Source organism: Rhea americana, unplaced genomic scaffold, assembly GCF_003343005.1.
Source record: "Rhea americana isolate MKP2758 unplaced genomic scaffold, rheAme1 scaffold_51, whole genome shotgun sequence".
Classification (NCBI taxonomy): domain Eukaryota; kingdom Metazoa; phylum Chordata; class Aves; order Rheiformes; family Rheidae; genus Rhea; species Rhea americana.
This window is the reverse complement of record NW_028186657.1, coordinates 1,972,127-1,997,133: the sequence shown is the minus strand read 5'-3', so window position 1 is coordinate 1,997,133 and position 25,007 is coordinate 1,972,127. Positions and strand designations below refer to the sequence as shown.

The 25,007-nt window shown below is 53.9% G+C and overlaps 1 protein-coding gene across 1 annotated transcript; it reads left to right on the top strand.

The window, feature by feature from the left end:
* Positions 1 to 1,709: 1,709 nt before the first annotated feature.
* On the top strand, positions 1,710 to 24,893 carry PPARGC1B (PPARG coactivator 1 beta). The gene is made up of 12 exons (XM_085317892.1): positions 1,710 to 1,745; positions 2,851 to 3,024; positions 6,520 to 6,732; positions 8,709 to 8,825; positions 10,300 to 11,467; positions 11,864 to 11,900; positions 12,371 to 12,435; positions 13,228 to 14,011; positions 15,203 to 15,278; positions 16,271 to 16,392; positions 16,834 to 16,988; positions 19,326 to 24,893. Exons 1-12 carry the CDS (start codon positions 1,710 to 1,712, stop codon positions 19,427 to 19,429), a joined length of 3,051 nt encoding a protein of 1,016 aa, XP_085174018.1. The 3' UTR covers positions 19,430 to 24,893.
* Positions 24,894 to 25,007: the final 114 nt, after the last annotated feature.

Genomic DNA, 25,007 nt, shown 5'->3' with positions numbered 1-25,007 from the left:
CTTGTGCATTCTGGCCACCTGAGAGCAGGGAGAAGCGTTTCACTGGGAAAGTTTTAAAAGCCTCAGCCTTGGCAGACGTGCATGGAGTATTCAGAGCCCAGAGCCTTCCAAGGGTTTGCCCTAGACATTATTTTTGCCCTTTATCTTTGGCAGCATGTTGCATGCTTGCTGCTACCTTTCTGGAGAGCAGGAGCTACATGAGCACAGTTCAGAGGAGCTTCTGTCCGCTCAGTCCTGTTTCTTCCCTTGCTGGGGGCACGTGGGCCCCTCTGCATGGCTGGGCAAAGCAAAGAAATCCTTTGGCACGAAGGGCATTTACCTGATAAGCCTGGACGCTTTCTCAGGCAGCCCTGTCAGGGGGAAGGACGCTGGGGAGAATGACGCGCCCCTGAGCCTGGAGATCAGGTTTCTCCGTTGGCTCCTTTCTGGCGCTTTGCCCTGCTCTGGCTGGTGGGAGCAGGTGTCTGAAGTTCACCCCACAGAGCCCAGCAAGCCTCACCATAGTCAGCCAGGCTTTGGCCTTCAATAAGCTCCCGCGCCCGGGTATGGGGCTCGCTCACAGATGGGGCATGAAGCCATTCTCCCCTGCCCTTGCAGTGTCCTCAGATCACTTGTCCCTTCTCCTGCTATCCCAGGAGGGGAAGGGGAGGAAAGCAGATGAAAAATGCAAATGATGGTGCATGTATGGGCACAGGGGTGTCCTGCACTGTGGCATACAGTGTCCTAAACCCAACTGGGGAGCACTGGCACAAAGTTCCCTCAGTCTATGGGAACAAAATCAACAATCACAGACTATCCCAGCTTAAACAAAATAGAAAAAAAAAGAGCGAGAAATGCTCTTCCATTTTTGCTGCTTATTCGAAATTGCTTCTGCTTCTCATTGAATTGCAGAGAAGATTCTTTTAGGTCACTTCAGAAGTGGAGGCCACAATGTTTTTCTCTCTTTGCMGTTTCTCTTATGTGCTCAGATGTTTATCTGCTTGAAATCCATTTGCTGTGTAAATAAACTTGCTTCCCTCATCACCAGAAAACTCCCACCAGTCAGCCAATACCAGAAGCATTTGCAACAGACCTTTCACCTCTGGATTTGAACCCTGGGCTTASATGTTGGGGGCAAAATCAGCGGCAAGCTGGGGGCCGGCAGCATGCAGTGAGGTGGTGGTGCGGGCAGGCTTCGTGCTGCCGACAGCGGTGGGAGCCAGGTTGGGCCATGTGTGGGCAACATGACGGGAGCCGGGCTCAGTTCTGTGCCTTGCCTCGGCCCCTCTGGCACTGGGATTTGTCTGTGGAGACACCCCTGGGAGTGCTGCCATCTTGCTGGCATGGAGACCCCAACCATGCGCTGGCTTGTGGCAGGGCCACAGCACAAGCCAGCATCACCGAAGGCACATGCGCAGCAGGGGCAGGCGTCAGCCGGGAGCGGATGCCTCCCCTGGGCACACTTACATGTGTAATGTAGGACATGCAAACAGGATGGGAAGACTTCAGATTAGCACTCGCCCAAGGCYACTTCTTACTTTAAATGTGGTTTCCTCCCTTGCATTCCCCCTTGCTGAGGTCTGACCCCTGCTGCCAGCGAGTACCACCAGCCTGACGCATCCCCCTGGCAGGGCAGTGRTGGGCTGGTGTCCAGGGCTGTGCCCTCAGTGGCTCAGGCTTTCACCGCTCTGGTGCTTAATGCAATCATTTGTTCTGCTCCTCAGAGAGCCATGAAGCTTTATGGCAAGGCAGCAGTTGGGAACGAGGTAGAAACAGGACAGGTCTCAGCTGCTTTCTGTGATTAAATGGATATTTTTAGCTCAGTTCCTAGAGCTTAGATTGCCCTATGTGCACCCAGACATTGATTCTTTTCTATGCCATTCTTCTTCTGTATGCTCATGGGAAGTGGATGTGGTAGGAGATACTGGGGTCAGGGTCTCTATTGCCTTCACAGTGATTTTGGGCTGGCAGGAGATGCACCTTCCTGTGAAGGGTTTTCACTGAGCATTGGGCATTCACTGGGGGATGCCACACTGCAGGGATGGGGTCGAGGAGCTCATATGAGGGGATGGGGAAGGCCAAGCTAACTGGTTGTGAAGCCACCCRCTCAAAGCCTTGCCTTGTGCTTCGCTCTTGTGTGCTCCCCGAGTCTCTTCCCTCCCCATTACTGCAGATTCTCCAGGCAGCTAGATAAGCCTGGATGTCACTCTTACACCACCAAAAGCTGGAATGGCTTAAGTTTCATTTAAGAGTGCCAACAGCTGTTTTGCCCTAGCCTGAGTGGCTGTGCTTTGGGCTTATGCTCACCAGAGGAGACAAGGCTATTCCCCATACAAAGTCTGCTATTTCAACACCTGCCACAGAGCTTCGCGCAAGAGGGACTCGGGAGGGTTTGCTGCCAGTTGCAGGGCAGCTTTTAGTAACAACTCGTACTCATGTCAGGCTGCGCAAACCGATTTGCAAAACACACAATAAAGAGGTGCTCTCCACTCTCTTGACTACAGTGTAATTGCTCCTCCTTGTGCCATTTACCAAAGCTTATTTTAAAAAGCTGTTTCTGGGGTCCAAGTAATGTACTTGAGCAGTAGAGGTGATGCATTAAGGCTATGGTTCTTTCTATGCACAGCTCCACCTGCAGCTCAACCCTTGGCTCACAGCTGGGGCCTCCAGTCTCCGCAGGTTGCGCTGTAGAAGGAGGCTGAAGCCTGTTGCCATCTGCCAGTGTCAGCAAGGGTTGTTCTGTCACTGTTGGAGGACAGCCTGCATGCCCCCRGGCAATCTGCAAGCCCCTGTGCATGGTTGGGCTCTCCATAAGGGCGGCAAGTGGAGGAGAGAGCGGCTGGGCTCAGCCTCTTTCTCTTTTCTCCCCAGTACGAGGTGTCTGGTGAGGAGCACCTCTACTCCGATTTCCCCGAGATTGATTTGTCCCAGCTGGATGCCAGTGACTTTGACTCTGCCGGCTGCTTCAGCGAGCTGCAGTGGTGCGCGGAGCACTCGGAGACCGAGTCCAGCCAGTACAGCACGGATGACTCCGAGCTCTTCCAGGTACCACGGCCGCCGCGGGAGGTGCCGCTGCCGCGGGTCCCGGGGACGCGTCTCTCCCGCTCTGCGGCCGCACGTGCAGCCACGGGGCTGGCCGCTGTGCTGGAGCGGGTCCCGGGGACGCGTCTCTCCCGCTCTGCGGCCGCACGTGCAGCCACGGGGCTGGCCGCTGTGCTGGAAGAAGCGCGCTCGGGCTGGCGTGCCCGCTCCCTTCCTTCGGGCAGGGCGCCGTGCCGCGCTGCTCTCTGTACGCCCCTTCCAGTGCCAGCTGGAGCAGTGGGAAACCCTCGCCGTCGTTCTGGGGTTTGGGTGCAGAGCCTCCGCAGGGTGTTCTCCGAACGCCCACAGCCCAAGCCGTTCCCGGCGYGAGCCTGCGGCCGAGGGCTGCCGTCTAGCTGGCGGTGGCAGCCCTTGTCTTCCCTCAGGTGACAGCCTGGCACAGGGGACCCGAGCACAGGGTTAGGGAGACGTGGGAGGAAGAAAGAGAGAGGAAAGGTGACAACTATTAATATCTCTTCCCCAGCTGATTAGCGCTCCATTAATTTGTGCTCTATGTCTAACTGGAGCAAGCAGAGTAAGGCTAATGAGGAGGTGGCAGAGTAGAGGAGGGCTGCTGAGCCAACCCTCCTGTGATGTATTATTAAAGAGGAATTACAGCCAGTGCGGAGCGCATCCTGCTTGATTCCCAAGCTGGCAGGYTGTGCTGGGGAGGCGGCGGGGGAGTCTTGGGGCCGTGGCACACGGGGTGGCGCAGCGCAGGAAGACGCGTTTCCTGCGAGTGGGAAGCAGCCCCTTTCATCTGGCTCCCTGGCTGCGGCGTCCCCTCTGTACCCCTGCACCCCGGACGCCTCCGGCAGCGTTTGACAGCGAGGGAGCTGCTCCGAGCAGCGGCACTGTGCTGATGYGAGCTGATGGAGGAAACTGATGCTGGGCAGAGGTGCCGCAGGCYGGCACCGGTGTCATGTCTCTAAACCAGCACCTGGCATGTAAAGCRGAGCAGCACTGGGGCCAGGCCCCGTGGGAAATCCAAAGTGGGGGCACCCATGTGTGGGGGTGACCCCAGGCACCTGCCTGCTTCCGGCTCCAGTCTCAGCGAGGCAGGGACCCCGCTCGCCACTGCAGCCCGTAAAGCACCGCCACCACCACCTCGAGCAGCCAGCGGGCTGGAGGAGGCTGGAGAGTCAAGAGCTGGTTTAAAAAAGTGAGGCTGGATTATTTTTAATCGCTGAAGTCGATATTTACAGCTACATCTAAAGMAAGCAAGCACTCCTTGGAGTGCTGGATAAAACTGCAGCACATCACTCTGGAAGATGCACTTTTCTGCTGACGAGAGACCTGAGCTGAGCGTGCTCCACGGGGATGGGGACAGCTGCCAGCACAGTGCAGGCCCCAGGCAGGGGCTCCAGCGAGGGACTGGCTGAGGCGCCCTGGGACCAGGGGGCAGACAGGAGCCTGCACCCCAGCCCTGAGGCCCTCCTTCCCCTCCTGCTCTGTCCTCAGCCGGCCCCATCCTCACAAGACGGGATTGCTGTGTCCTCCTGAGGGGTGCAGGAGAGCAGCCCCCTCATCTTCTGTAAGAGCTCACTGGCGCCCACTAGCAGCCAGAATCGGCACTTGGTGCTGGTTACTTTTTCAAAAGGAGGAGAATTTATTTTTAAAGAGGAAAAAAATCCCAATATTTGCTAACCTGGCCATAATAACAACCCTCTGGCTTTTATGCTGTGCTGGTGCTGTGCTTGAAAATCGTCCAGTCCAGCTGACGGACCTTCATCACGAGATGCATATTTTCCGCTGAACTTCCTGGGGAAAAGATAAACAGAAAAGAAATGCAAAAGACAGGCCCATTAGGAGCAGCAGTGTATGATGTATCCCACTGAACTTCTATGCACAGCAGTCTCGTGCCAATAACAGGAGGAAAAGAAATGGAGCCAAAAATGGAGTATCCTGCTGCCTTTCCCTGGAGCCTGCTCTAGTACCTTCAAGCAGCGTTAGGGCATGGAACAAAAGATACTTAATTTTCAAACAAAATAAGAGAAGCATGGGAGGCCATTTACAGTCAACAGTCCTCTCTGGGAGCCTGAATTTACCCCCAGGCTAATTTTATATCTGGTGATATCCTACTTCTTGTTGGACATAGTTTATATTAAGACTATTATGGAGGAGGACCAAAAAGAATTAGCTCCTGGCTCACTTCAGCCATTCCTCTGCTCCTGCACATTGTTTTGTGCATTTGTGCTATCTCTCCTGACTGGAGGAAGAACTGGAGAGCTGTGCAGGACTGGGATGGTTCAGGAGGGCTGGAGGCTGCAGCTGAGGTGCATCAGCAGAGCTGGTGCCAAAGGTGGGCTGGGAGCAGCATTGGGCAGAAAGCAGTGGGCAGAGATGTGACCAACCAGGAGAGCCATGGTCCTGCGTAGTCTCCTCAGGGGGCACGAGGYGGTCATAAAGCAGTGGGTGCCATGGGTGTCTTTCTAGTCCCATCACACATGAGCCTCACATCATAGCACTGCAATGTGACAGTGTGGCCTTAGCCCCARACACTCACAAATTACCTGTCAGCATCCCCAGGTCATGCTGTACACTTAGAAAATAAATCAGAAGAGCTATAATGTGAGACACTTAATTCTGCTGGCCTTGCTCAGAGTCTTTAGGATCCACTTGCACTTGTCTCTACAGGCGGAGGCTAGGAGTAGCTGTCTGTAAAACATGAGAGCTGAGACTCCCAGGCGAACTGGTGATTCCTGCATTTGGAGACTTCAAGTGAAAATAAAATCCATGTTGYGTACTCTTTTCTGTTGGGCAGCCTTGAGCTGTGTTTACAGCCCTCAACATGTTCTTCCCGCCCTTTGCCTTGGCCTTCTGGATAGCTGCACAGGAATGGTGGTGCCCCTCAGGTCTCCTCCAGCCCTGCGGTCTCCCATGGAGGGCGAGGGAGCTGTGCATGGCCCATTCTTGAAGTCCTGTCCTGGCGGATGCTGCTTTCTCAGGCAATGCTGAGAGAGTAGCTGCAGACTCCAGCTCAGCAATGAGGGGCTAACCAGGAGCTTGTGGGCTAACAACCCAAAGGGAGGAGTATGTGGGCAAGGAGACTTTTAACCACAGCTCTCCTGCAGAGAGATGTGATCCTCTCATGGGGAGGTAGAGAGGAAGATGCTCTGAGCTGTCACTATTCCTGCTAGGACTGCTATAGGGATGGGTGGGAAAGATGATTGTTCCAGCTCTTTTCCAGTTGGGTCTTTCTCCCTCTAGCCCTGTCTTATTGCTTCATTTGGGAATATCCCTCTGAGTTCCCCTCTGGGGTCACAGGAAGGCATGGGTGCTGGTGGCACTAGCACCTGCATGCACCTCAGCCCCACAGTGCTGGGTGCCACCAGGCTCAGCCACCACTGCTGCACAGTGCCTGCCCCTCTTCCCAAAGTCTCTCTCGAAATAAAAGTCTCCTGGCTTTGTCTGCTCAGCCTAATTCCCTCTCTCTTGTTCTCTGCCTGCTCCTTTCAGATAATAGACAGCGAGAATGAAGCGCTGCTGGCAGCCCTCACCGAGACATTGGATGATATACAGGGAGATGACATGGGCCTGGCTGCCTTCCGCACTATGGAAGAGGGGGACACGCTCAACCATGCCTACACCTCGCCTGCCCCCTCCCCCAAACCCGCTGCCCCGGTCACGGGGGGGCCACCCCAGGCCCCCGAGTTTGATGAGCTGTCTCTAGTAAGAACCCACTTCCTACTGTTTAAGGTGGATTTGGATGAGCCCCCTGATAAGCCGGCTGCATGGGTATGATAGGAAGCAAAGGTCTGAATTTTTTCATTCTAGGCTTAAAACTCTCTTTAACCGTCAATACCAAAGCATATACTTGTATTGTATACGTATACATGTTCTGCATCATTGCTGTCACCTCCATCACCATCCTCATGGGGACAAGCTGATTGCTGCTGTGTATATACAAATATATATATAAAGGGGGTGGGGGCTGGGCTCTGGGTTACTGCATAGGGTGCCAAATGGGTGGTGGCTGCTTTGGCATGGCTTATGCCTTTTTCCAACCCGAAGCCCAGGTGTGGGGTTCTTTGGGGGTTCTCTCTAACACATCCCAGCCCCATTCCCATGAGCAGCAGGGCAGACACAGCCCTGTCTCCACAGCCCTGGGGAGGGGGGTCGCTGCCTTGGGGGCCCAGAGCCAAGCTCCCCTCTGCGCTCACTGGAGGGACCAAGGGGACTTGGCCTGAACATCCCTCTTAGGGCCCTGTAATAACAGGGCTCCAGCCCTGCTCCCCGTCCTGGCCCAGACTAACTAGCAGTGTTTGCTGCAAATTACAGCCATGCCAGGAGGTCTCCTGGGACATTGGCACCCTGGGGGTGGGCTGCAGCTTGGTGGCACCTGTGACTCATAGTCCCCCCAGCAGGGACCCCCTAGGCTTGCTCTCGGGTCTCCCCAAAAGCCCTGGTTTCTGGTGGGGAGGAGTGACATCCAGTGGTGAGAGCGTGCATTTCCACCTCCCACGGCCCTGCACACAGGTGGGTGTATATATCACACGCAATATGTATGTGTATATATAGGATGTATACGTTACAGGGGGGGAAGGAAAAAGGTGCTGGTTGCTTATACCAACAGGAGCTGCATGCCTAAAGGGGCAGGCACCCCGTTGAAATTTCCTGGCATTCCCTTCCCTGGGAACCTCCTATTTCTATTGCTCTTTAAAAATTACAGCACCTGAGAACAGGGGTCTCCAAGTCTGCAGGCCAGCTTGGGAGACCAAGCCCTAGATCTGTCTCCTCCGTGCAGTCTCACGGAGCCTACGCAGTCGTCTTGCTATTGATCTGTTGTCGCCTTCAGTTGTTAGTGCAACATGGGTGGAATAAGAAATGCTGTTGTTGCTGGGTGTGCTTTTTTAACAAAAGAAGTTTTGAATAGAAGAAAGTTATGCTGGCCTTGCGATCAGAAATGACTATGCTGTGCATAACCTGAGGGAAATTCCCACTCCGGCCCTCCTGATGGGATCACAGTGGAATTCTTGAAAGAATCATGTTGAGGAAGATCCTCAATAAATCTTTGGCATTTCCCATAAGGGCTTACATCTGCAGAATGCTTTGCAAGCTAATTAATGAATCGAGGCCCTCTTTGCATGTTACAGCTAAACGAGCCTTKCAAGGGGACCCAAGTGAGCTGTCCAAATCAGTCACTCATGCAAATGTAAAGTCTCTGTCACCTAAGGACAGAAYTGATGGAGTGAGAAGTTTGGAAGCCAAGACACAGTGTGTCTCATTGGAGTGGGGGTGGCCCTGGGAAGTAAACTCCCCTGCCTGTGCCTCATTTTCCCATCCCCCAGCCTGCCTGGTGGGGGGCTAATTGAAAACGCGGGAGAAGAGGCAGCAGCTGCTCTGAACACCTGGAGCACTGAGCACTGTGTGTACCTGCCCACTCCCASAGGCTGCGGTGCTCTCTGCAGCCACGGGGCACACAGAGAGGGGTGAAACRTTCCTCCCTGCTTTTGATTTTTCCTTTCCCCTTCTTGAATTTGGTGCAAAACAATGGAGATGGCCAGCAGTGGTGTGAGCTGTGGGGCCTGTGACCCTTCAGGCAGTGGTGGTCGGGAGCCGAGCCACCATCCTGCCAGTCGGGATCTGCTCGTGAGCCTTGTTCTCACTGCAAGTCCGATCCTTTTTCTCACCGCTTCTCTTTGCAGCTGAAGAAGTTGCTTCTCTCTCCATCGCACGTGCCTCCGAGCTGCGAGGCTCAGAGAGATGGGAGTGCCCGGCGCCCAGGGACTCCTAAGGCCAGACCCGCACGGCCCTGCACAAAGGTATTTCCTCATGCTGGCGAGCCCGGGCCTGCCCTAAGGGAACGCTTGAGATCCTCTCGATGCCCAGCTCTCAGAAACTGTCCTCTTAAAGGATGTCACCAGATATGGCATCAGGGGAGCGTGAACAGCCTCTGAGCAGTGCCCGTGGACCATGGGGTGCATCTGGCAGGAAAAGAGACAAGGCCAAGTCCCATGGTGATTACAGAGAAAAAAGGGGGGTTGGGAGCGGGAGGGAGAAGAGCCTCCCATGTGGTTCCACCACAGGCATTTAGCCCAGTGCTTTTTTTTCTGTTSCCTTCTGCTTTGGGCTTAGCTGGATTTTCAGTTCTTCCTCTTTACTGGCAGCTCAAGTTCAGCAAAAACTTCAGGCTTTGTTCTCTTTCAAGTAATGTTTCGATTTCATTTTGACCCAGTGTTTGACCCAGTGACTCCTCCAGTTTCCCCGAGCACTGCTTTATGAAAACCCCTCACGTTGTCTCGCAGCCCCTCATTCCCTCCTCCCCAAGGGACCTACAATCAAACATGGTATCGATCACCTGGGCTTAGCCCGAGGAGAGTAGCATGCAGCACTGCAGAGCCCAACCCGGTCACTTAAGCTAATCTCCTGAAATCCAGCAGAAGTTGCCATCAAAGATTTTTCTACTTGGATAATGGTAATTGTGCAGTGCATTAGGCCCAGCAAATTAGATTGCCTGGGAAGCAGCAGAAAAACTCCTACTGAAAAGGCTCATCATTGCCTGTGAGCTGCTAATGGGGAAGGACTCAGTGAGGTCCTCGYTACCAGGCTGGTGTTTCCGAAGGAAACTCTTCCTTGGACATGGAGCAGGCAGCACCGGCTCAGAGGCTGGGGGATCCCGGGTACCTGGGAGCAGGCTGGGGGTGAGAGGAAGAAGGCCACGATGGGCRATGCATCACCTCCCGAGGGGCTGCAATGCCTCACTGCAATGCCAAGAGAAGGAGCCTGCCCCATGGACAGTTTGGGGCAGGACAAGCCATCACTAGGACAGCAGGAAGAATTAGCTAGCGAAAGGCTGGGATGACTGACCCGCGAGTCACTGCAGCTCAGGTCAGCTGTTCATCGTATGGGGGTTTGTTTGCTGTGTTTTTTAGAGAAGCCCAGTGAAGCCCCTGTGCATCCAGCCATCTGGGCTTCTGGCAGGTTGTAGGCCAACCCCACATGAGTGCCACCTCGGATGAAGGGCTCAGAGAAACGGCTTGTTCCCCAGAGACTGCAGGCCTAGTAGCGAGGAGGAGTCTCTCTTCCACCTCTGAGATCAGCGCATGCTCTCGTCGCRCTCGGGCGCTCCCGCTGCTGTTAGCATGAGGGCGGCAGGCTGAGGAGCAGGGGGCGGTTKGAGGATGCTGGGCAGCGTTGTCACCCTGGTGGCCTTTCCTCTGTGCCTGGTAGTTGCCTGCCAGCCGGGTGGCTCAGTGCAGAGCTCCGGGCTGAGTTTCTTCTCTCTCCTCTCTGAAGGCAGAAGGTCCCCGGGACAGGAAGGCCAACTCCCAGCCCGCGCAGAGCCGGAGCTGCACGGAGCTGCACAGACACCTCACCTCCGCGGCTCCCTGCTCGCAGACCAAAGCCCCCCGGACCCTTGAGGARTGTCAGAGCAGCCACCACCACCCACCCCTGGCCGACTGCGCCCAGCACGAAGACGACAGTGACTCCAGCGAGGACTCGCTGAGCTCCGGCGACATCGTGACAACCCCACCCTCCTCCTCAGAGGACAGCGCCGGCAGCCAGCTCTCCTGTGAGAGGGAGATGCAGTCGGTGGTGGAGCTCATCCGCTACATGCATACCTACTGCCTGCCGCCTCGGAAGCTGCCCGCCCGCGACCCCGCCGACGCCGAGCCCCAGCCCTGCCGCAGCCCCTTCAAGAGAGCCAAGCCGGCCGGCGCTTCGCCGGCGTGTCCCCCCTGCAGCGCCGGGAGCCGCGCGGGCTGCGCCTGGCAGGCGGCCGGCGGCTGCAAGAAGCCCAGGGCTTCCTTCTCCATCCTGAAGGAGCTCCTGGCTCGGGACCTTCTGTGTGACGTGAGCAAGCCATACCGTCTGGGCAAACCCGTGTACGCCTCCCTGACCGGGCCTGCCGGCGCCCGGTCCCCGGGGACAGCGGCGCAGGACGGGGAGGACGCCGGCGGCGCCTGCAGAGCCAGAGCTAAAACGCCGCCGGAGAAGGCTGAGCTGTGGCAAAGCCCCAGGGCCGAGGCAGAAGCCCTGCAGGAGCCCAGCGGCCTCGAGGACGACGGCGGGAGGCGCGGGGGCGCTGCCGGCCAGCCGGCCGCGGGGAAGGCGGCCCGCAGGCAGGAGAGCGCCGTGTACGCCGTCCGCCGCTCCAAGAGACTCAACCCGGAGCTGGGCCACTGGCTCTCGTTCCTCGACGAGCCGCCCCCCGAGCCGCCGGCCCCCACCGAGCCGGCCGAGGGCCGAGGCCCCTGGGAGGCCGCCGGGGAGCCGGCGCCGTGCCCGACGCTGGAGAGCTTCCCGGCCGAGGAGCCGGCGGCGGAGGTGGAGGTGGGGGGCGCGGAGGAGGGGGACGGCGGGAGCCCCACGCGGGCGGCCGAGCCCCGGCCGCTGCCCCCGGGCGACGGCGAGGGGGCCGAGGGAGCCGAGACCCGCCGCCGTGCCCTCCTGGAGCCAGCAGGTGAGCGGGGCCGGGGGCCCCACCGCCCTGCCCCGGCGCCTGGCCCTGTCYGGCCCGCCTGCTCCGCGCCCCGGGGTTCCCCACCCCTGCAGCGAGCTGGCCTTTCTCCCGGGAAGCCCCGCGAGTGCTGCGAGCGGGAAGCCCGAGGCAAGCAGGAGGTCRCGGCTCCGTCCCTCGCCCCTCCTGCTGCCCCCAAAGTGCCGCCGCCTCCCACAGCCTTTCGCCGACCAGCGCTTGCTTCGTCAGCGCAAGCGGCTCACCCCCCGCGTCAGTCCGGCGTTGCCCCTCGGGCAGCCGGGGCGGCGCGGGGAGCAGCATCGGCCCGCTCCCCGCCCGCCCCAGCCGCGGAGGCAGCACGGCTCCGCTCGTAATGCTGCTTCTCTCTCTGTCTTTCAGAAACGGCCAGGTGTCTCACGCTGTCCTTGGCGCAAACGTAAGTGCCCGCAGAGTCTGCGTCGGCTCAGCAAGCCACGCTGGGGCCGCAGAGCCTCCCCGTGGCGCCTGGCTGGGCGTGCTTTGCAGCGTCAGTGCGGCCGCTTTCGCGGAGCGGCCCGGGAAAGCTGCAGACAGGGCGGAGGCTGGTGCTGGGCTGCAGCCTTCACCCGCTGCCCCRGTGCAAGGAGCTGGGGCAGCACTGGGGGCAGGGCTGGAACAGGGTCTTTCTCTGTGCCCCGCAGAACATGGTGCAGAGACCAGGCTGTGGCTCACCCCACCATGGTGGTGGCCAGGGCAYGCTGCTCACCCAAGCCCCCCTCCCSGGTGCGGTGGTGCCCTGCTGAGATTGCTCCATCAGGCTCTGGCCATGTTGCAGAGCTCTTTTGCAGGCTCAGGGAGTGCAGGCCTCCTTTTTTGGATTGCGGTTCATCTAAACGCTTCCTCTCTTCTCCATTTTCTTCTCTCCAGAGACCCAACCTTTGGGAAGAGAAACTTTGAGCCAATGCTGACTGTGGAGTTGTGTGGGACAGCAGGTAGGACAGCGCTTTCTTCCTACATTGCCAATATTCATCCTGGGAGGGGGRGTAACATTGCCCTAAATTCAGCCTGGAGTCACCTGACTCCAGCTATGCCCAACTGAGGGGAGCACCATGTTAACCCTTCTTGGGTGAGGAGCCCTCCCAATGCAGTAAACCCAGGGGATTTACCGCGTGCTGCCTCTGTGTCGGGAGTACCAAGAGCAGCTTGCAAGCCTTTCCCGTAGAACAGAGTTTTGGGGACAGGGCAGTGCAGGGAGAATCCAGTGATCCCACTGGCACCAGGCATCCTTGTTTCTCCCCAAATTGCCATTTGATGGTTGAGGCCACAGAGGTGGAGACTGTGGGGCACCACACAGCCTCACATTAAGGAAAGTTTCCAGAGCAGCCTCCTTCCCTAGACACATCTGATCTAACTCAGGTGTTGAGATCAGACAGGGCATTATCACTACACACAAGATGTGTGGCAGAGAGAAGGAAGGACCTGGCCTGAGGTGTCCTTTGGCACAGCTCAGGATGCCCACAAACCACCTCAAGTTGGGGATGGATGGGACTGAGAAGGGAAAAGCCTGCCCTATGGTTGATGCTGGTCTCCAACTCGCTGGCTATGATGGACTTTTTGAGGTCAGAAGACGAGAAATAAGTAGCAGGGATTGACTCACTGTGGGACAGTGGTTTGGTCCCCTTTGGAGATTCCCTGGGCCCTCTTCTCCCAACACAGTGTAGTGCTTCATTGATACAAGCTCTCCTTGGAGATCTGACTCTTGTGGTTTGTTCTGGGGGGTTAAGGTCTCACACCACCCACCACTCCACCATACAAACCAGCCGAGGAGGACCTGTACAAGCCAGACATCCCCCAGGAGGCAGGGAAGGAGGATACCACCATCTCCAGCCCCGGGCTCACACCAGATGTGGCAGCTCCCCGAAAACCCCTGAAGAAGCATCCCGAGAGGACAGAGCTGTTTGCACACCTGAGCCGAGCCGCCACACGCCCAGCTCTTCCGGAGCAGCAGGGAATGCTGAAACGGCCCTTCTCACGCTCCTTTGGGGACCACGACTACTGCCAGGTCATGAAGCCTGAGGCCACTCTCCAGAGGAAGGTGCTCAAGTCCTGGGAGCCCCCTAGCCAGGTGGAGAATGAACACAAGAGGAGGGTCCCGGATGCACATTACCAGGGGCTGGACCTCAGCGGCAAGGAGGCGACCAGTGAGATCTCGTGGAAGGATGGCATCAAACAGTTGAGAGACCAGGAGATAAGAGCCAGCTTAACCAAGCACTTTGGCTTTCTGGACAGTGCTCTCGATGATGAGGACATGGCCTTCTGCAAGACCCCTGAATATGACACTGTCTTTGATGACAGCTGCAGTGAGAGTGGCTCTCCAGTGGAAGGGGAGGAGGAGGAGGAGGAAGAAGAGGAGGAGGAAGAACACTGCGATAGTCCACTGAACACCAAGCTCTGCCTACGGAGAAACCCACTGTCCAGGACCAGTTTGCACTACTGTTCTCGGAGCAGATCCAGCTCGGGGTCTTCCTGCTGCCGGTCCCGATCTCCAACAAGCAGACGCACCTTCAGGTATGGATGGGCAGTGACAGGGGATCGGTGGCTCTCAGCAGCAGGTCTCTGGCAGGCGGACAGGTACAGCCTGCTAATGAGAGAGATGCAGGACAGAGCACTTGACTGAGCTCTCTGTCCCAGCTCTGACATGAACTCTGCATGCAACTGTCCCTCATAAAATCCCTGAAGTGGGGTAAATAAGGGCTGACCCTTCATTATCCTTTTTGATGCAAARACTACAGGCTACTAAATGGAACTAGGAGGGGGCAGGTTCAAACCAAGCACAGACAGGTGGTTCATCACACAACCTGCATGCGTCTGCAGAGCTCCTTTCTTCAGGAAGCTGAGGATGCTAAAAATTGGCCCAGGATCAGGGGGAGGCTAAATCAGCATAAACAGGAAGCCTGCCAAGAGATGAGAAGTGTACTGTGAGTGGCTGAATACACAGAAGCCAGTGCAAGAGCTACAGGCAGAAGCATCTGGGGCAGTTGTTGCCCCATGATTTCTTAGAATCCTGCTTTTGGTCACTATTTGAGACAATGCTGGGCCCTCAGCCTGACCCAGCATGGTGGCTCTTCTGGTCCTCACAGATCTGAGGAGATCAATGCTTCCTTGAAGGAGTCTTGGATACCCCTGCTTTTGGCATTAGCCCTGGGGCAGCATCGCTTAGGATTTCCTGTGCACGCTGGCTAGCATGAGCCATGGTCCAAGCTCTAGCCAAAGATACTGCATGACAGCACAGGCTGTCTCTAGTCTTTTAGCCCAAGTAAGAAGAATACTAGTTAATTAAAAAAAACATTAAAATAATTGCTAGTACATCAGCAACTGCTGAAAACATCTGCCATGGCCAGAGAAAGCAACCTCTTAGCGAAATACCATGTGTTTCCACAGTGCTGGGAGCACACAGGGCATGGGCAGAGGATGGAGCAGTTCCTGGGAAAGTGCAAGGGCTGGTTACAGAGGCCCCCCAGTACCTGTAAGGATTTCCCAGTGACTTCAGCGTCAGAGCAGGTGCAAGAGAAAGTGGCCTGACTCAGAAAAGCATAATGTTTTCTCGATCATCCCCATCTGACTCTCTTTAGCTGCCTGTGTTTCCCAAGCTCCTGCTTGCCTCTGCAGAATTTAATGTGCCTCAGTTTCCCTCAGATGTTTGAAGCTTTCCCTACAGGATCCTCTTCTGGGGCTGAATTCCTCTCTGTTGTTTCACAGATGTGAAAACAGTGAGCAGTGTCAAGGTGGCAATATGAACCAGGGCCAGATGGAGAAGAGAAGAGAAAAGGCCATTGTAAGTGACCTGTGGGCACCTCGCTGAATGAGACGGAAGAGGCCCAACTTCCAGGGGCAGCAGACAGCTTCCTCCTGCTGACACCACGTCAGCACTGGAAAAAGCAATTCACAGGCCCCAATTCATCTCCTGCTCCAGAAAAGAGATGGTGGAGCACATATTAGTCCTGGCTTCAGCATCCCTTGGTGCAAGGCCAGTGTTAAATCAGGACATGGGGAGGGGAAACCTAAAGTAAAACAGAAGCAATTGGAAATTGGCAATACACGGAGTCCTTGGCACAGAACTGTCCAGAGCATCCTACGTCAGTGCTTCCACGCACTTGGAATTGGCAATTAGGRTGGTGAACGAGGGGAATCCCTGAAATTACTAAGCCATTACTGACGAAAGCCTCGCTGCAGAGAGAGAGCAGCAGAGGCACGTGGCAGCACTGCGCGTGTGTGTGAGTGAGTGGTGTCTGTGTGTGCAGGACAGTAATGTATTGGTCCTCTGTGCTGCTGTACACATACACACACATGGACATTCACACACACCCTTCTGGCATTTTTCCCTGCATCACAATTGAATTTTATCCCAAGAAATTCTCAAGAGCAAGATTTCCTGGCAACTTAAYGCAGGAAAAGCTAGAGAAGCTGCAGGAGAAATGTGAAAGGGAAAAAAGGCTGTGTGGTGGCTTCAGGCTGGCTGAAACCTTGTCTAAAGAGATGTGGCATATGGCTATGCCCTGCAGTAGCGTTTCCCTGTGAGCGACACCTGAACTAGCTGTGAATTGGTGCATCTCAGCACTGTGCATCTCGGAAACGACATACTGGGCTAGAGCAGGGCTGAGCCTGCACGTGGCAGAGCCCTGCTGAAGTCTGATTTCCAGAGCGGGTGCAGTGCTGCATCACGAGGGCGGGTGGGCTCCTTGGAGCTTCGCATTTCCATCATCCGTGTGCAAAGGCAGAGGTCGGAGTCAGGAAGGGGGCCTAAAACATTTGGCTTGTGTTTACCAGGGCGAAGGCCGGGTGGTGTATATCAGAAACCTCTCCAGCAACATGAGCTCCAGTGAACTGAAGAAGCGCTTTGAAGTGTTTGGGGAAATTGTGGAGTGTCAGGTCCTCTCCAGGACTAACAGGTGGGTTCTGGGGAGCCCGTAAAACTTGGGGTGGCTGTGTGTCTGCCCTCTTCCCCTTGGGATGCGGCAGCAAAGGGCAACCTCTCGCTCCTGGGAGCAATATCCTGGCAGCTGCTTCCAGACTTTGCATGCTCATCTGTGCACCCAGCGGCAGTGTGTGAAGCCAGTGGGCTAACATTGTGTGAGTGGGATGAAATGCTCTGGACAGGTCCAAACCCGGAGGCCCTCAGTGACTCGAACTGGGCTGCACCCTCCTCTCAGCACTTTGAGAGAGGAGGCTCAGCGCATCCCTCTTCCTGGGACTGCCCTAAGCACTACGGGTGGCCCTGCACAGGGAGAGCATGGAGGAGCTGGCTGGCGCAAGGTTTGAGGAGGCACGCTGTCAAGAGACGAGGGACTGTGGGGTCTGTCGCATCTTGAATTCTTTCTCTGGTTGCTCAGGGGGGATAAATATGGCTTCATCACCTACCGGTATTCAGAGCATGCCGCCTTATCTCTGAAGAATGGCCCCTCGCTAAGGAAGAGGAATGAGCCTTCGTTCCAGCTCAGTTCTGGTGGCCTCGGGCACTTCTTCTGGACCAGATATGCTGACTTGGGTAAGAAAGCAAGAGCTGATTTGTCAACAGTGTCTTGTTTATCAGTGCAGAGCTGTAATGGCAGGTTGTACTTTTGAACCCTTATCATGCAGGAYCCCAAACTTCTTTAGAAACTGTAATTAATGCCCACCTGCTCCCATATAATTCATGTAGTTGTTCTTAGTTTCCAAAGCCTTAGAAGCTGAGCTAAGGTATAAAGAAGAAAAGCAACTTGCCTGAGGACCCAGAGTGTGTTGGCTGTAGATATCATCACACCCCAGAACTACTGAGTCTCAACTGAGCCACAGCTCATGCTTCCTCGGCTGTGTTTCTTCAAGGGTTTGGACATTTTCCAGCAGAGAACTCTCTTTCTAGTTGTTGGAGAAAGTAGTCCTTAGCCCAAGAYTTGATATGGGTTGTTTATTGCTCCATAGGACATATTCACCACATTGGATAGGTCCTTTTCACTCAGAATGACTATGCGTAGATGTGCTGTAGTTGCATTAACTCTTTCTGTGCTGTATTGATCTGGGTAAGCGCACACATGGTTTTCACCGAATCCCCTGCATCATTCAGTAAAAAAGTCAGCCAGGATCTCGTTTTACCTGCTCATTCAGCAAGTGATAGGGCCTTATGTAAAGCAGAGGAGCAAAACTTCTGCTAGTCCTGAAAGAGCAATGTGATCTAGGCTTTGCTTAGTCCTTGTTATCATGATCTTCAGTTGTTCCACAAACACCATGCATTTATTTTTATATCCTTTGCAGGAGGTGAAGTAATTCTGTTTTCCCACTTCATGGATGAGATACCAAGGCCCAGAAAATAAAGCTATAAGACTTGACTTAGCTCAATGTCCGTTCTGACACCAATACTGCCTGATCCTTCAATACCTTCTATTTCATCTGTTCAGAGCAGCTGTCACTCTGGTTTTGGTTGTGGGTGCATTTATTCATCCAAATAAATCCCAGTGTCTCCCATTTGGGGCACTGAGAAATAAGAAACAGATAGTGTTCTGTGATGAAAGCGTTGGCAAATGGTGGTGCAGTGTTACTGGCAGGGAGGTCAGGGATGGCATGTGTCTGCCTTCCTGCTGCAGGAGAGCCCCCTCTAATCCCAGCTCTCCCAGCTCTTCTCTTCCTCATGGGCTGATGGCTGCAAGGACCATAGTTGCTTCCTTGCTGTATAACCTGGCTTATTCTCAAAATCCAATTTGTACTATGTACAGGATGAGATGGAAAAAGCAAAATGAAATTATGCCATTAATGTCTCTGTCAAAAATACACACACACAGGAGTTGAGCTGCCATAAAATAGGCAATGTTATTTCTGGTATTTCCTAAATTTTCTGGGCTTTGTGATGGCACTATTTAACTTCTGATATGAGAGATGAGGGAACACTACAGCAGACTCCAGCRCTTTTTACAAACCTACCTAGATAATATGAAAACTGACATTTTTCAGAGGCTCAGAACTCATCTGCATCTGGCCAGATTTTTGTGATCCTGAGAACAGGTGCTGATGTGTGGCTTGCAGTGCTGGGCAGTGCTAGAGCCTGACTGCCAAACAGCTGTTTGTGTCTTTCAAATGGGGGAGAAACAGCACTTTTTTCCGCTTTAGCTCATTCTTGGACGTGAGACTGCACCAAAACTTTCCAAAAAAGAGTCAGAGGCAGACATCCTACTTGCAAAAATCTCATTTAGGTGGTTAACACTAAAGTTATAATCAGCTGAAAGCACAGTGTACTATAGCTGGGAACATGGGGAAGCTGTAACTTGAGGGTTTGCTCAGAGCCTGGAGTGAAAACCTGCAATTACTCGGGGTGTCCCACTCCCCACACCAGGCAGGAGAGCACCGGTGGGACAGGGTGTCCCAGGCTGCTTCCTGTACCGAGGTCCCCTCTCCCGGAAAGTTTGCTCGGGAACAAGCTTCCAGCTGCTGGGAAGCTGTTTGCTTTGGTAAAGCCGAGCCTGGGGTACAGCTGCCCCAACTGAGCCTCTGTTTTGGGGCGGCACAGCTTGGTGGGTACCTGGGCTCCCCCCTTCACAGCGGCTGCCCCGAGGATGGGCCAGCGCTTGTGGCACGAGAGCTGTCCCTGCTCCTGGATATTCTCAGGATGGCGCAGCCCGTCTCCCTTTCGCCCTCTCCCAGTGTCCTGAGGTCCCATGATATATAATTCCGGTAATGCAGGAGCACCCAGGAACCCCTCCATGCCTCAGTTTTCCTATCTGTAGGAGAACGAGTACGTTCRTACAAGCTCAAGGCACCAGGAAGCAGCTACCTTTCTCCCGAAAGGTGCCCAGGCTTGCAGAGCCGGGGCGCCAGCCTCCCTGACSCTGCCATGTTGTGTCCCTGCCGTTCCCAGATTGCAGCGCGGAAGAGTCCTCCCCAGCTCCAGTGAAAAGCAAGTACGAGACCATGGATTTTGACAGCTTGCTGCAGGAGGCCCAGCTAAGCCTGCATCGGTAACAGCCTTAACCTTGGAGGAATACCTCAATACCTCAGTCAAGGCACTTCCAATATGTTTACGTTTTCAAAGAAATTATTCAGTCTATGAAAAGCGAGAGAGAGCGAGAGAGAGCGAGAGAGAGCACGCACGCGCGAGAGAGAGACTGCTGTCCCTTTCGATCGATGTTTACATTGAACAAAGCTGCTTCTGTCTGTGAGTCCCCATGGTGTTGATGTCTCACTGCCACACATTAGTCTCCCTGCTTCTGACTGGTTGTTTTAGGGTGAGCCTAGGAGCCCTCCGTCCCCTCGGCCCGTCTCCTGCCCCCGTCTCCCCCGCCCCGTGCTCCCGTTGTGGAGTTGCAGCTGTGTTCACCATAACATTTTTGTCTGTAGTGTGTAATGATGAAATTGTTAATTGTGAATAGAATCAGGATTATAAACTAATTTTTAATAGAAGAAGAAAAAAAGTATATACTTAAAAAATGTATTTATGGCTCAGATGTACTGTAATTCAGATTTATTGTACCGCTTCCTTGATTTTTAACTATGCACTGTAATGAGGCACTTGCCACTGAGCAAATGGGGAGTCAGAGCAGAATCACAGAGCCAGTGTTCGCCCTTTGGTCGCGGAGGCACCCGCCCTCCCCACCAGTGAACCAGGGTGCTCTGCGGTCGGGTTGGGGTCTCCCACTTTGCTGTCAAGCCATTCTTCTCGCCCGTGCGGCTGGAGCCCTGAGCCCCAGCTCTGCCCACTTGTGGGAACCCGATGCCGAGCTCAGTCCTGGGGCGCGAGAAGGTTAGAGGGGTCGGGAGCAGCCGGCCTGGTGCCCTTCGTGCCGTACAGCGGTGCAGGTTGGTAGGTGGGAAGGAAAGGAGCGGTGGAAGGATGCAGCAGTAAAATACTACCAAAGTGGGCACGTGGGCTCGATGCCCACGAGCCGTCACTGCCCCAGCGAGGCACCTGCCTTTGGGTCAGGAGAGAGAGGCCCACGGGGAGTCACCTCAGCAGCCTGAGCCCACAGCGAGCATGGTCCTGCCTGCGTGGCCTGGTGGGACCTGCTGGTCTTGCTGCGGGCAGAGGCGCCTCTGCCCGCAGGGTCTGTGCAACRTAACTAGCTTCTCTCCAGTCCCTCTGGTGGCTGGGAACCAGCTGGGGCAGAGCAGCTCGCTCACAGCTCRCTTCCACCGACTGCAGAGCAACTGGGGCACGAATATCCTTCTGTTCATCTCYGCCTGGCAGCAAGCCCAAAATCCACATGCGCAGCGACAGGGGAGGGGACACGGCAGCTAAGCTGAAGAGCTCTGCCCCTTCCAACACGCTGCCCTTTCTCTGAYTGGTATCTAAAAGCCATACACTATCCCAGCACCAGGTTGGCAACCAGAATCCTTCCCCCTACCCATCTTGGCCCATCCTCTGCCGTCCTCTCTGTCTCCCTAGCCAAGGCTCATGTCTAGCAGTGCGAAGGAAGCGTCGCAGCTTTGCAGTGTGYTCGTGGCTCCTGCCTGGCCTGCCTGCTGGCCAGCACTAACCTGCTCTGCCTCTCGCTGAGGGCTGGCAAGGCCTTCTGGCAATGCTGGATTTAAGGCATGCTAAAGCGGCATCCCCATGAAATTTGCTTGCAAACTTGCCCTCCATCTCTGGGAGAGCTGGGAGGGAAAAGACCCCCCTACTGGTTGGAGGAAACCCAACCAAGAGCAGACCAGAAACACCATTTCCCAGGAGGATGAGGAAATCCTGCTGACTCCTCAAGCCATCTCCAGAGTTTCCATTTGCTTTCCAGACACAGAGACCACTAGGGATTCAGCCATCCTATGTAGATAGAATATTATAGCCTTAACTCTGCCAATAGATAGATTAGAGTCTTCTGGGGTCTCCCCTATACATGACTTAGGGTTTTTATTTTCATTTCCGTAGTGGGGATATTATTTCATCTTACAGGGAGTATGACCAAAGTCTCCACAATTGCATGAGATTCAGTTTCAAGAACGTAATCCTGCTGATGTGGTCCTTTGCTCTATGGACTTATTTGCACCACTTACAGCATAAGATAATCTTTAGCAGGAGAAAGAATACCAGAAGCAATGATACCAGCACAACTACCTGGTTATTTCTCCCTTTTGTGGAACCCATGGTTCTGAAAACGACCAGCTAGGTGGTGTAACGTCCCGCGGGCTTTGTGGTGATTCGAACTGCAGTTCCCGAATCTCATCACCAGTGATAATCGCTGTCAGTTAGTAGTCCTGGTGCCATTTCAGTCTCAGCCCAGAGTAGCAGCAAGGTTTGACACCTCTTCTGTAAAACAGCCACAGGCTCTCCCCCACTCCTCATCCCAACTTAGCACACACAAGTAACTCTGGCCGAGACTGAGCATCTGCTATTGGCAATTGCCTCATTGTAGCTTTGCCTTTTTCTGTCCTAGTATTTCCTCACAACAATGATGTTTACATGTGATTGCTATAAAGCTTATGTAGAATGTATATAGCGACACATTTAGGGTGGGTAGTACTGTCCTGTGCTGTGCTGATGTTTTTCAGAAAACGATCAATCAAAAAAAAAAAAAAAAAAAAAGCTAAGTGGAATTCTTCCATCTCCTTGCTCAGTCCAAGGCTGGATCACAGCCCATGGAGACGGGCTTGGTCCCAGATGGAGAATGCATCAAATGTGACGGACGTGAAAGGGTTGAATGCAGCAGCTGGGGAGGCCTTTCCAGAGCCCGGAAGGAGCCTCCTCCTGTGCGAATCACTCAGTCGCTTCACAAGCATTGATTTCCATGTATGTAGAGTTAAAATTTCACACTGTTTTCCCAAGGCTGGACTTCCTGTGTCAGCCAGCAGCCAATGACCTTTGCAGAGCTTCTGCGCTTCGAGTAAGGATCTCCTGAGGAGAAAGGAAGATCTTGTAACGCACAGAGCCCATCAGTACTGCAGTCGTAGGATAGGAAGAGATGCAATAAGTGGTCTTCGTGTTGCCTGAAGCCTATAAACGGGGGGTAGGGTTTTTTCTTTTTCTTTTCTTAATGTGGATGGCTTATTTTCCCTCCTCCCTTGAGCAATTTCTTCTGGACTTTCGCAATACGCACAGAGGTGCAGGAAATGCACTCACGTCTGCGGCAGGAGCTGGGTGCCGACGCACCCCTCTGCCGCTGCTCACGGCTCCGGCCGCCGCGGCTTGTCCTTGCTGAATGTAAAAGCAGAGGGGCTGAGGCTCACAGTCCCTGCTGGTCAGCCCCAGGGGCTGYCCGCGACTTTAAATGCTCAGTGAGGGTGGAGGATGTTCAACTTGAGAAGCACAGGCGTGAATATCTACTAGGTTTAGAATCACTCACGCAAGGTTTGTGGTGAAAAATAAATTTCCACTTCGTTTTTTTTTTTTTTTTGGTTTTGTTTTAAATATAAAGGTTTCTTTAGCTCACAGTGCTCTAGTCTGCAAAGGGGTGTTGCAAGAGGGTTTTGGCGCAAGGTGCGGATGGAAGTTTCCTCTGTTAATGGACTACGATCCTGTTTCGGATCCTACAGAGGACGCAGGGGCAGGCACGAAACTCCCACTGCAAGGAGGTGCCCCGATGCTCAGGGAGAGGAGACCCGCGCTGCCGGGCAGCCAAAGGCACGCAGCACTTTGCAGGCCCCCGATCCTGGTCCGCGGGGCCGGGGCGGGTGCCCGCGGCGAGGGGCACTGCCGCCAGAGGAGTAGCTTTAAGCGCCGCCGAGCCCGGCCCCGGGCGCCAAGCGGGAGCCCGGCGGCTCCGTCTCCTGCACCCCTGGGGGGGGGGGGGTGTGTGCGCGCTGAGGCCGCTGCAGCTCGCTGCACGCGGGCTGTGTGCCGCGGCGCTAGCGGCCCCGACGGGGACGGGGCTCCGCCGGCCTTCGGCGGGGCACAGCCCACGCCGGCCAGGCCGGGGCACGCTGCCAGGAAAAGGGGTCTCTCGGAGACAAGATGGGAGCAAAAGGGTATATTACAGTAGGCAATAAGTAAGGAGCAGATTTATTTTTAAAAAAATACCTAACTATAGAATGTCCCCTGATAGTTTCCTTGAAGTACTGCGGGGAAATGCTAAATGCGAAGAATTTAGTGGTGAAACGCCCTTCCACTTTTTTGCACAGATTTGCCCCGTGCAGTGTCAGTGTTTCAGGGTGGGATACACATTTTTGGCTTGGAATCTAGTGGATTCCTGGGACTCCTGAAAGGAGTAAATGTTTCTGAATGTCTGGGMTGAATGCAGAGGACAATCCAGGGTTTTAAGTTTGATGTTGCCCCGAAAAAAGGTTTCTCCCGATCCCTGCCCCATGCAGCTTTCTGAGTTGTGTGTCTTCCTTAAAGAAGCAGCAGCTCAGTCACTAGGTTACAGTTTGGCTGATTTCAGCACTGGTACATGCCAAGGAAYATTACAGACCAGCACTTTTATTTTTTTATACTCTTTTTTCCCCTTTCTTTTTGGAAGTATGCTGAATACTGAAACACATCGTTATGCGTAGCTGAGCCTTGAAACCCTTTCTGTTCTAAGCATCTTAGTCCCTCCCTGACAATCTCAAGCAATACAGAACCAAATAAAGCCTTCTTCTGGGTTCCATTCCTCTTCCTTCATCAGTTCTGGAATCAGGTAGTCGCTTAGGAAGTCTGGTTGTTACACACCAGGTGGCACTGAAAGGGGCATTATTTATCAGAGCGCCAAACTGAGTTAAATACTAAGGGGGGAGGGAGTGTGTGTACGCACGCGAGAAAGAGAGGAAGATTAAATTGATGCATTTCTTGAGAAAGGTGTAAGAATTTCACCTAAAAAGGGGCACATCTGCTTTGTTATTTATAATAAAAGCTAAATTCTTCTTCTTCTTCTTCTTTTTTTTTTTTTTTTTTATAAAAGGACACTGCTAATAGGGGCCAATTCTGCCTCCCTTCCTCATGCTGAGTAAGTACTACTTAACTCTGTGATTTTCTATTTGCAGAGTAAGTAAAACTAGCAGAATTGATCCCTCTGTGATTAGGAATCAAGGTTTTAGTCTGATTTTTTTTTAATCGGTAATGGTTTTTTATATTTCACTTAATTTTTTTCCCCCAGTTCCGTTCCGTTGTGTCCTTATTTATGTAATATACTTTAACCTTAAAAGACGGCATGGATTCTTATGCCTTTCCTTTATTATTATTGTTATTATTTTTAAAAAGAGATTTATTTCTAGTGTGATTTAACTGTCTACCTTCTAAAACAAGAGAACGTTTTCTTGTATTTTTACATTGTCAGATTCTATAGTTTCATAGATAATTTAACCAAATCGCTCAATGTATTATCTATATCTATCCAGTGGGTATAAAAGTTCTATTTTAAATTGTGTAAATACTTCAGAACTGGCTTCTTTTTTCAGACTCCCCCTGCCGCGGAGTTACTTGTTTACATCACAAAGACTGTAGAATCTCTACGCTCATGTACTGTAAATAGTGAAGTGATCTGCCTATAAATAAACTATAACATATATACTATAAAGTGGAAAAAAAAAAAACAACAAGTCTGTGCTGGTAATACTTCAGTTTACTGGTGCACACTGAATTCGGGGAGGAGGTGTTTCGCGACCCACAAAGTGCTTTCCGCCGCCCGCCCGGCTTGCC